Here is a 12,341-nt window from a genome sequence, read left to right on the forward strand (position 1 = left end):
AATCAAATATAACTTTCTTTGCCTTTTCTGGTTTATTCCCGGCTACTGTGAAATCGCACTGCAAAATCCTGTGGTCACTGACACCATCGAGCACGTTTACAGTTCTCTTGTCGGGTTCCGTTGTCAGAACAAGATCTAAAAGTGAACGGCCACGTGTAGGTGTGGAAACTATTTGATGCAAATCGAAAAGTGAGAGCACATCCAGAAAATTCTAGCATTCACGCTTTCTTATGCCGGGAAGGGGGCTGCACGTCTGCCAATCAATGTGCGGATAATTGAAATCACCGGCCAGAATTATTAGCGAGCGTGGAAATTTGTTCTGCACGTAAGTTAGAGATTCATTCAGGTTTTCAGAGAGTTCCTCAATCAGTGTGCGGATAATTGAAATCACCGACCAGGAATATTGCCGAGCGTGGAAATTTGTTCTGCACGTAAGTTAGAGATTCATTCAGGTTTTCAGAGAATTCCTCGTGTGAATGAGGTGGGCGATAGCCGACCCGAACGGCACAAGTTACGTATGGTGACGGACGCAATGCAACCCATAAAATTTCCAAACACGATCCTGTATCAACAACATAGTCTTGCAGGATTTTCCTTTTAAGAAATAGTTCTACATGGCGTGCGCTTTGATACCACAAATCCCGCTGTTTAATTAGGGTTTGTAACGATTTTGATACTCTATAAAAAATGTTGTGCATGCTCGTAAACAACTAACTACTGGAATATTATATTAAGAAATCATAGATCTGGCTAGGCAGCTACTAACAGACCGCTTGAACCAACTATAACTACTTCCCTCGCGCTGCTCTGCCTACAATTTGAACTGTTTGTGTCATTGCGTCATCCAGCACAAGTGTTTTCAGACTTATTTCATTCCCGCACATTTTAATGTTTATTCTGTGTACTACTACTTTGTCATATATTTTCTGTGTTTACCTGACGTCAATTTCACGTCAAACTTGTTGTTCTTGTTATTTTTGTTATGCTTTTTTATGTTCACATGCCTTTGTATAACCGCTTCCCACCACTTTCTCACTTTCTTTCCCCCCCCCCCCCTTATGTAATGTCCCAGACGGGATCTTTAAGGGTACAATAAATGATGATGATGATGACTTGCTTGAGGCCATGGTATACTTTTTAAGCATAAAAATGTACACATTGTAGCTAATTGTTCAAATTGCATCTCGAGGCGGCAAAACAATCTTTGGTGCATAATTGGCACCCGTGCAAAAATAAATCGAGCTTCTCTCTCCATCCCGTGTCGTGTCTTCTTCTTGTATCTTCCTTTCGAGGGTGGTCACAAAATCAGGACCCAGAGCGTATGCTGACAGAGCTCCCTCGTGGGTAGGTGTAACGTAGTACAGCCTCATTAGGTCGTCCAGGAAAAATCGGGGATTGCACCTCTCCCCCTCCTGCTGTTTTTTTTCCTCGCGCCGATTTCCGTCATTATGATTCTCGTTCGTGAATGCTGCCTGAAAAGTTTGGCGGCAGTTCTATGAGCTGGCAGGTAACCGCAGTGCTGGCTGCGGGTTTTCTTTTCGTTGTGTCTTTTAATAAACCGTAACATATGTCAATACAAAAGCTTGAATTTCAAGCCCAACCATTCGCAGACGGCCCATCTCCTTCTTCAGGGGTAACTGGGGTCACTAGCTAGCGTTTTTAGGTATGCATGGAGCGGAGCAGGAAGTCAAAAGAACGAAAGCTGTGATGCGAAAGGCGCGGGAGAGGGGTGTAGAGGGTGGGGTGTCAAGACTGTGAGTCAGGTTGTCGGACTGTGGGGAGGCGGTCAATGGCGAGTTTCCTTCTTTGAGCTGCAGAGCGAAGGCCCTGTTCATGTACTGCGGGCAGGTTTCCCTTGGTGTGGATGATGTTGGTCGGGGTAGTTTGAATGTGCCAGGATTCCAATAAGAGCCTTTTTTGATAATTTTTTTCTGTTCCGAGGATGCTAGTTTCATTGAAGTTGATTCTGTGTTCTGAGTCTACGGAATGTTAGTCTACAGCACTGCGCTCTCTTGCCAAGTTGCGGACGTCGTTTTTATTTTCTCGAATTATTTATTTTAGTTTTCTGGTCTCGCCCATGTAGCTTGGGTCGCAGTCTTCTCAAGGAATTTTGTAGATAATGCCTTGGGCTCTTTCTTTCCTTGGCCGGTCTTTGGGAACAGGCAGTCAAAGCGCAACAACAGTGTTTCTAGGCTTGTGCGCTACCTAGAGACGCCTTTTTTCTAGGATTCGAGTGATAGTTGCGCTGGCACATCGCATATGAGGCAGAGTGGCTTATTTTGGTGGTGGCGTTGGTCGTTGTGTTTTTATTTCTTGCTGTACGTTTTTGTGTGTTTTAAGGCGAATGGTTTTTCGTATAAAGTTTTTGGGTAGCCGTTCATGGTGAGTTCTTTCAATACCTCTAGACATACCGCATCTGCATTCCATACCAAACTTATATATCTATAGGCACGTTTCAGTCCAAAGATATAACGAAAACTAAACACAATAAACACCAAAGAGTATATTATAAGCCTTCGAACCCTGCCAGACAGCCAAACTGTCAAAATCGTGTTTTCGTTGTATCTTTCGGCCCAAACGTGCACATAGATATTTATAGGCACGGTGAGGAATGCAGTTTCGGCATGTATAATACTGCCGCATTGAACACACAACGCGGTTGCATACGACACTGTTAGTGCCTTTGTGTAGGGAAAGGAAATTCGAGCTTACCGCCACAAACAAAATGGTTTCATTCGGGCTCATGCGAGATATCAACCTTCAAATTTATTCTGACGCACTCATGCATTCTCAATTAGGCGGTTTCTTGCTAACCCTATAATGGAGCATCAGACAGAGAGCACTTTAGGTTTTCAGGAATCTTGGCAACGGCTATCACCTAGTCGCGGGCGCAAACTTGCACAGCTCACCTTAAGGCGCATGCCGCCTTCATTAATTTCACACAGATTTCTTGCGCTAAGAGGAGGCAGATAACTTATTAACCAAGCCGCTTCCTCAAGCGTCGTCCTCGACAGATATCTCGAGCATTCAGAGTTTCTGGAATACAGAACCACCAAGCTCGATAATGCATCAAAATGACAAGTTTCTGTCACTTACAGCGGTTTACGAATGTCTTTCGCATGGCTTGCATAACCAAAGTATACGAATGAAACTTTGTTGCAGTTCATATCGGTAATGTCTGTCATCCCAGGCAGCACGCCAAGATTGTACCAACAATGGCTCATTGTTGGAATACAGTGGCATCAATATTGGGCTGGCATTGGCATAGGAGCACATTACTACATTTTCCAACCTTGGCCCATACTTCATACCAAGATTGTCCCATTGTTCAGCCATTGTGGCACTGCCAGCATGGGCATATCACTGGCCTTTCCACTCAAACTTCATTGGTCCTGCAAGTATCAGTCCAATGTTCAACCATGCTGGTACTACCACTATGTACTGAACATCAGCTATTCCATTGATGTCCCATTGTTGATGCCAATATTCTGGCCCTACCAATATGTACTGAAATAACCCACTGTTGATGCCAAGATTGATATGTTCAGCCATTTGGCACTGTCAATGCAGACTAAGCACAGGCTTTTCCATTCATGACAGTGCATACAACCTGTCACATCAGTGGCTTAAAGATTGGCATGCCACTGCCCTTTTCTATTTATGACTCGCCAGTAAAGCCTATGTTAATTTTTATCTTCAGTGGCCAACATTAATGCAAATGTTCACTCGTAAGCAACCATGCAAATATTCATAAAATGAGACAACCAAAGTATTCATGAAAATTCATTTTTCATTTATTTTATGAAAAAGTCCAAATAGAATTAATCGTTAGGGGCCGGGAAGGGTGGTGGCAGGGGCTGTAGGGAGGGAGGGCCCTCAGGAAGTGGAAGAGGCCAGGGGATTGGGAGGCACACATGCGGGCACAGTGCAGGGGGCTGTCCCCGCAATCGCAGGTGGCGTGCTTGGTTGGAGGGGGGAGAAGACTTCGGCAAGGCGTCTCTTCCTTCCATCACATGAACCGGGCAGCCAGCTGCAAATAAAACCTTGTGCCTCTGATGCGTCAAATGCAGTTTGTCGCAAATGGCATCTGCACAGGAAAAGTGAACAAAGAAAATAGACATTATTTCCAAGCACACAAAAATCATGGCCATCATTTTAGAAAATTGTAAGAAAATAAATTCCAGGATATGGCCAATGAGAAAGGCTGTACTGAAGGGCTCCTGATTAATTTTGGCCACCTAGAGTTCTTAATTTAAGATGCACCGACATCGCTTAGCACACGTGCTTCTTTGCATTTAGCCTCCAGAGAAATGCAGCTACTATGGATGGTGTTTGATCCCTCACTTGGAATCAGTAGCTGAGCACCTGAGTCAGGAAGGACATCAGGTAAAAAATATAGTAAACAGATATATTATTACGTGCCTCATAATCAAGGCAACATACAAAACGTGGACACAACTAAACAATGAAGTAAAGAATCACTAGAGGGGCCTCAATCCATTGACACTGACTTGTCGTTGCGATTGACCACCTTGCACCTGCTAAGTGGCATCATAGATGCCCATAAATAGAAGGCAAGTGACTGCAGCTTCTATTACACACCGCAGGTTCGAAGGGCATTTTCAGCTCCAATAAGCTTTCCAAACAATTAAAATAAAACTGTGAAAACATGTTGAATAAAGGGAACATGAAAAATTATTTACTAAAGCTAGAATTTGTTGCCATCATTAAATACTTGTAAATGAAATCAAAACATAGTTCTCTTTTCTATAAAAGGGAGATAACGCATCTGTCCAACTTCCATTTATGAACTTTGTTGCGCTTCAACTGTCATGCACAACAATGAATTTTAACCTGACTAACTCTTTAATGTCGCTTGCAAGGCATGGGCTTTGTCAAGTTGCGACGACAGTCCACCGCTGTGATATATCGCACCTTGCGGAAAAATTTTACACTTTAGTTCAAAAGGTGTACTGTCTTGTTCCCTTATTGCATCAGGCTTGTAGAAGAAATAGGGCAACTGGTCGGACAAAGGGATAGTGGAAAAGAGAAGAACGATGAGAAGAAATGCGAGCGCTAGAAAACACAGTGAGCACGCGAAGAGTATGAAGATTTGGAAGGAAAAGAGAAAATAGTGAGGGAAGACTAGATTTAAAGTGAGTGAGATCGGAAAAAGGCGAAATCAGGAGACGCGAACCACGTGGGCGGGCGGCGAAAGGCCTAAGAAAAGTGGCACAAACTTACTTTTGCGGCCGTCGGTCCAGGCTCCTGAACAGGCACGAGGATAACCACACCAGGTAGTTGGTATGGTGGAAGGGCCGAGGAACACTTGGTTAGGAGCGGTAATCCAAAACACAGGGCTCCAGCGCACAGGATGGCGGAGGGCCGCAAGGGCCAGCGGCACACGCCGCGGCCACGAGGCGCGCACGAACTCGACGGAGCGAGCGCCGCGCGCGACCGACCGCGTTGACTGCTGGGGCGAGACTGGCAGCGAAAACGAGGCAGCAAGGAACAGAGAAGCGAGCGACGCAGGTCCACTCCGTTCGAAGGCTCCGGGGAGACTGGCAAATCGCACGCGCAGTCCGTGCGGCGCCAAACGCGACCGCATCGCGATAGGTCATCGGTCGTGTGACGTTTACGAAGAAGAGCTAATCAGAAGGCCGAAAATTTTGTTTATTTTTTTGTGCTCCTCGTTGCACTGCCCTCTCCCCCTGATTCACGCCGAAGGAACAGTCTTTTCGGAATACGCCGAGGACCCGTCGAAATTGACCAAAGGGTGACCGTCAAAGTGACGGCTAGTTTTTACAGTGCAACTGTAAGAAAAGCGCATAACACTAGGACGGCTGATAAGCTCCGTTTACATAAACGCGAGAGCAGCGCATCATGTCAACTTTCTCGTGCATCCCACTCATGTAAACAGGGAAAATGCGCCAGGAAAATGCATTAATGCCACAGGCAGGGCGCAGATCGGCAAGTGCAAGTCCTGTGCTGGGGTGAATAGAAACAGGTGCTCGTAGGGCGCCTAGATGTGCGTGCGCTTCTCTCCGCTCTCCCCTCCCACACATCGAGACACCCTAGTTTCGGGGCCCCCTCTTCCGCCCTGGGCGCCTACACAATACCCTCTCGGAAGGAAAACAAAGCAGACCACGCTCAAGTTGTGACCGGCTGCTGCCCCCCCTACTTCCGCGTGGCGTATTCTTACATGCGAGCATGGCGTCTCCCCTCCGCGAGGAAATTTCGGGAAAAGAAAATCACCAACTAGCCCCGCCACTGGAAATTACGATGCGCTACTGCGGTATTTATGTAAACGCGGAGCTCTTCTTAGAGAGCCTTTCGTTCTCGCCCAACTAATTCTTCTTCAAGCTACAGGAGGTATAATGCCCGATTAATCTCCATATTTCAGAAAAAGCTTTCCAACATAGAGCTTCGCGACTTGAGAACGGGGATCAAGACTTTTCATTTTTGTTTATCTAACCCACCCTTTTTTCCACTCCTAGACTGCTCTCAATGTCGTAAGCAGCGTCGCGCTGCCTACGACACGAGGTCGAGCTGCCTATTGCAGGAAGCGATTGTAGCACTGGTGAGATGAGATACTGCCAGCTTCGAAATAAGGCTGAGCCAACGCAGGGAAAACGTCCGAGAAACTGATCCAATACTGCCAACTTCTAGAAATGGCTTAGCCAAGGCGGGGAAAACGCCCGAGAAACTGGCCCAATACCGCCAACTTATAAAAATGGCTGAGCCAAGAGAGGGAAAACACCCGAGAAATTGGTCCAATACTGCCAACTTCTAACAATGGCTGAGCCAAGGCGGGGAAAACGCCCGAGAAACTGGTCCAATACTGCCAACTTTTGAAAATGGCTGAGCCAAGGCGGGGAGAACATTGGCAACGCGGGGCCTTCATAGGACCGTTGTTTGCCAACTCAATTCCTACATTGGACCACTGTCATGTGCTGCTTGGGATGTAACCAATAAGCTCTCAAAAACAATTCGCTTCATTATCGCGGATAAGAAATGTGTTATTCTGCACTTGTTACCCTTCTAAATCGATATCCTAAACTGAACGTATTGCTTGATGAGAAATCTGTAATCATGAACTGAACGTTTGCCAGCTTAAATATACACGGGATATCTCAGTTTACATGGTAGGATACCTTTCAAAATCTCCATATGCATATCCCAAAATTTACATTTTACCTTGTCCTTTCAGGAAACCATATCCAACAATTACGAACGAAAGTTTTGAAAATTGCAAAACTAAGATACTTTCACGGAAATATAGGTGTCACGCCAAAAGCTAAGCGTAAAGAGCTTGTTTAGTTGTGTAAATTGAGATATCATTTCAGCGCACAAAAACACCCGGACGAAGAAAGTAGAATTGTGAGACATCCTTCCACCGCACAAAAACACACGGAAGTAGTGTCAATTCTCTTTCTTCATGTGTTTCTGTGCGCTGGAATGATGTCTCCTAACCTTAAGAGACCGGAAGCGGGCAGAGTGGGCGAGACAAAACACGCGGCTTAATGACATTCTAGTCGAAAGCAAGAGCAAGAAATTGGCTTCGGGAGGGCATGTAATGTGAAAGCAAGATAATCGCTGTTCCTTAAGGATAACGGAGTGGATTCCAAGAGAAGACAAGCGTAGCAGGGGCGGCAGAAAGTTAGTTGGGCGGACAAGATTAAGAATTTTGCGGGAATACGGTGGTCGCAGCTGGCAAAGAACCGGGTTAATTGGAGAGACATAGGAGGCACCTTTGCCCTGCTGTGGGTGTAGTCAGGCTGATGATGAAGGTCAGTGTAAAGTTGACGAACGCGAGCTATGTTTTACATCTAAGAACTATGGGAAAGTAAGCCAGCATTGCATTCATAACGTAGTACAATGCCAAATATGGTAGTTTACACGAAGCAAATAGACCCTACGCTGTGCAGGTCAACCTCTCACATTGTCAACAGAACTAGACACCTGTTCTAACGTTGAAAGGAATTTCCGGTGGGCTATCAGGCAATAGTGTTGTGGTGGGTCGTGTGATCCTGGTGGCTGCGCCTGCTATGGCAGCCTCGCGAGTACGATCTTTATTGAGAACTTCGCTTATCCTGAGGCAGCAATGCTCACCCCCGAGAATGAAGATTTTTTTACTGTTTTAGACCACGTAGTACATGCTACCCCAAAGAGCGTTGTCTGCTGATTAAGCTTGCTGACTTGACGACGGTTAAGGTACTTTTACATGTCAGTAGGGCCTAAGGGAAACATACTGCAGGCTTTGTGTCTTTGTATCTCCCTCTATGCCAGCAAAGCCGATTTTAGGAACTCCTTCGAAAATCGGTTTATCGGATTTAACGTCACCAAGCGACTAAGGCATTGAGGGACTCCGTAGTGGAGGGCTCCGGAACACTTCCACCACCTGAGGTTCTTCAACGTGCACTAACATCACACATTACACGGGCCTGAAGCATTTTGCCTACATGGCTTCGAAAATATCATGCTTTTGATCCAGAGTATAATTCATTTCCGATTAATTTTCTATATTGTTAGCCATTTCCCTCATCTAATACCTCTATTAAGAGTTCCCAAAGTGTACAATAAGCAGATAAATAAATAAGCACTGTACTCCTTTACTCAAATGAAAAACTAATCACTGTATCGCTTCGGTATAGATTTTTCGTCTAGTTTCCAGGTGTGAAATTAAGGGTGGATGTTATAAATGACGTTAGTGACTGAAAAAAAAAGATTGGGTGCAGAATCGGTTTAATTTCCAAATGCTTTGAAGAATAACAAGTTCACCAAACTTTGTGCAAAAGGAACGAAAATGTGTTTGTAAGGCAATCTCACAAATCTTAATAGCGCTGCTCGGCTCCCTGTTCTAACCGCAATATATTTAATAACGAAGTGCAGCCACCTTCACAGGCACCTTTATGTTTAATGCCCACTTCCGGAACATGCAATTATAAGGAAGAAAACAAACTCCTTCTGGAAAAGCGGGAAAGCAAACCAGTAGCTACACTATCGTGCGGTGAACGTGCCTCATCCCATGCATTCTTGTTCATAGGCCACATGGAAACCACGAAAGCGCTTGGCTTATTTAAACGATAGAAAGCGATTTACACATTTTGTCGGACCTCGTGAGTGACTGCTCCTAAGAAATGCATCCCAGCATTTGATAGACTTTAAAATGAACAAGGAGGTGAGCTTTGCTTCTGCCCGTATTCCTCAATATCGAATTCTATTTTTTACCGCCTCCGCCCAAGTTCACGGTATAATGTGCTCGAAAAAAAAACTCACACTCCTAAAAACAGAACCGGGATAGTTTCCGTTTCAGCACTTCATTTTTTCGGGGTTCTAAAGGCCATACAGCTTAATCGATTTTAGACTCTAGATTTGTGTTGGAATCAAGATTATAATAAAGGAGGAACTATTTTGTCCTCTTTACCACGCCACTGTTGAGTTTTGATTGGACACGGACGCACCGCTGTACTGCCCGGCGCTTTAATTTAATTTGAAGAGTGGGAAGCGTAGGGAGTGATGGACGAAGGTAAAACCACGTTGGTTTATTTACAAACCACGTTGGGCAGTATACTAGGGCTACATGGGGTTAACTTGGGTGGATGGGCTCCAGTAGACGTCCACGGTTGTCAGGTTTGTTGTTACCTGCAAGAGAACAACGAATGTAATGAGATTAAACTCTATGTTACGAGGATTAGGCCTCCTCAACTGGGCAAGGCATGCACCTCGCCAGCCACAGACATCTTAGAGAGCGGCGAACGGAGGAAATAATTGAAGTCACGCGTTGGCGTGGACTTCCGCTCAAAGTTATAGCCGACTGTTCGGGGCTGCCTTCAGTTTTCTTTTTTACAATTTGACGTTTTTGATTGTTAAACTGCTTGTAGCCATTCTTTGGCTTTCAAAATTCACCCTATTTTATATTTTCGTAAGCTTTTATGTCTACTGCAGCCATGAGCTACTTTTCTCGAGGGGAGCTGGCACTGACTCAGTTCAATATATATTAACGGTGTTTTGATTTTTCTATCTTTTGCCGGCTGACAGATGTCTCTATATGTTTATTGTAGAGAAAACCCACTGCTTCTTATCAACAGTTTCTCTGGTCCCTAAAAAACAGCTGCTTACAAACATCGACAATTTTAATGACAATTATGAACATCTTCAATATAATTTTAAAAGAGGCGCTCAAGCGCACATGACCACTGGCGTCGTTAGCCTTCTGCAGCTAGTTTACTTCACAAACTATGCAGCGTTTTTTTTTGTTCAACTTGTTAGCCGTCATCCAGGCCGTTTGTTTTACAGTACGCTTCCCTGCGTGAAGGAATAACTTGACACGAACAGAAATTGTTACCAATGCCACTATGTATTGAAACTACGGTGAGCTAAATCTACTCAGCATTGCGGACATTGGAGCCTGCCTGTATTGGTCAATGCACATACAAGGACTGCGGGCTAACGCAGATGCCATTTCTGTAGCCTACCTGAGGTCCAGGTCAACTCTAGACACGGGAAACATTATGCTGTCTGATTCAGCTTCAGCGTGCTTTCTAATTCCTGGCCCGGTGCACTGACAGTAATTTCGGAACTGTCCTCCTGAAAAGGCATGGCATATTAAGGCGGAAGCCTTTAATGCCTCATCGTTGTAAGCAGGAGCTGTCGATAGAAATGTCACGCTTTTCAATTGGTCGAAACGGTTGTGACGTCAGAGTTCGCGGATTTCAAACGGGGCCAATTCCACTTTGGCTAGTAACCATGTAACCAATTAAAGGGATCGTATAGTGATGCTCCAAGTAAGTGGAACTGAGTTTAGTTAATTGCTTAATAACGCAATTAGCCTAATTAACCTTTCTAGTACGGCCAGATAAATAAAATCAAGTAGGAAATTGGTCGAACTCGGGAATCGAACACCGGTCTCCGGAGTGCGAGACGAGCATGCTAACCACTCCGCCACGCCAGCTCGGTGGTTTGGAATGAACAAAGGCACGCCTAGTGAATACGGTGTCTTCGCTCACTCTCATCTTCCTCCCTTTCCGTTACGGCGAGGTTTAGGTGTCCACCGAGATATGCGAGACAGATACATTTCCTTTCCTCAAAAACCAATTTACGGACGAGCAAGGCGTAGAACCGAACGGGCAATGGCGTTCTGTGGACTCCCTGGCAGCGTTGCAAGACGCTGTCGCGTTCCACTCTTAGAGGCGAAGCTTAACACCTTAACCACACATCAGTGACACAAGCAGCAACACCGCGCTGGAGGCTTTCGCCTCACCGCACTTTAGGTCAACAAACTGCCCCCCTGAATTCTTTATGAACACTGTGCAAGGGGCTCATTTATGCGCCTTTTCATTGCTTCCGAAGCTCCCACTTGTCATCGGTTCCGTAGCTCAATGCGCAACTAAGGTGTCCACTGTTCCAGTGGGCCAGTTGTGCGCATTTTCTTTGCTTTCGAAGCACCCGCTCTCACGGTGGAAGAAGTAGCTACTTCTTACACCGTGCCCGCTCTTCATCGGTTTCGCACCTTAAAGCGCAATTAAGCTGCCGACTGACCCAGTGCGCCAGGTATGCACCATTCCTTTCCTTTGCGTCATCTGAAGGTCAAATTAAGGTGAAATTTTGAGACCCGGTGACCTTGGCTTTACCAAGCATAGTGGAGCTTGTGTTTCAATAATTCTCGCCTGCTATTCCTAGAACCTATTCTATATTCGCCGACCACCTGCTCGCCAGCCTGATACTTGCCTGCCTTCGCACAGAAGTCACCAATCAGTACACTATGCTGTGATTTTACTTTGTTCATTGCCGATTCAACGTCGTCAGAGAAGCTTTCAATGATAGGGTCATCATGGCTGGATATAGGCGCCTTGGCTTGCACCACCCTCAGCTTGTACTTCCTATTGAGCTTAATTACAATAGCTGCCACTAACTAGTTAATACTATAAGCTCCGCTATTTTCCAGCGATACATACTGATTAATGAGAAATCCCCCACCTACTTCTCGTCTATCCACTGCTCCGCGATAAAACAGTATGTGCCCTCTCTATAGGGCTGCATATGCCTCACCTGTACGCCTAACTTCACTACGACCTACAAAATCGCATTTAGTACCCGCCAATTAATCGAATAGCACTGCTAGGCTAGCCTCACTGAGTGGGGTCCTAGCGTTAAACATTCCCAGGTTCAGATTCGAATGGCGGCCTGTCCGTAGCCAGTGATTCTAACAGGTCTCAGTCAGAGATCTGGTCGCCGTCAATTGCTCCGCAGCCGCTGGGGACTGAGGGCCAAGGGCTAATTTATATTTTCATAGAAGCCTGTGGCCAAATTTTACAGGAGGATGACCAAGGCCCGTTCTG

General features: G+C 45.5%; 1 protein-coding gene across 1 annotated transcript; it reads right to left on the minus strand.

Annotated features, from left to right (window-relative positions):
• Positions 1–3,772: 3,772 nt before the first annotated feature.
• On the minus strand, positions 3,773–5,622 carry LOC149346057 (uncharacterized). Its single transcript, XM_089586319.1, has 2 exons — positions 5,245–5,622; positions 3,773–4,087 (listed from the first exon to the last, which is right to left on the minus strand). Exons 1-2 carry the CDS (start codon positions 5,606–5,608, stop codon positions 3,822–3,824), a joined length of 630 nt encoding a protein of 209 aa, XP_089442445.1. The 5' UTR covers positions 5,609–5,622; the 3' UTR covers positions 3,773–3,821.
• Positions 5,623–12,341: the final 6,719 nt, after the last annotated feature.

Source organism: Amblyomma mixtum, chromosome 4, assembly GCF_055824585.1.
Source record: "Amblyomma mixtum isolate Tamu chromosome 4, ASM5582458v1, whole genome shotgun sequence".
In the NCBI taxonomy this organism is placed as follows: domain Eukaryota; kingdom Metazoa; phylum Arthropoda; class Arachnida; order Ixodida; family Ixodidae; genus Amblyomma; species Amblyomma mixtum.

What these genes read in the sequence shown, in the direction of transcription:
- LOC149346057 (XM_089586319.1), bottom strand. Translation starts at nt 5,608, where the DNA reads ATGCGGTCGCGTTTGGCGCCGCACGGACTGCGCGTGCGATTTGCCAGT. An exon ending in CTGGACCGACGGCCGCAAAA is followed by an intron (nt 4,088 to 5,244) that starts GTAAGTTTGTGC and finishes TTTCCTGTGCAG; the next exon opens with ATGCCATTTGCGACAAACTG.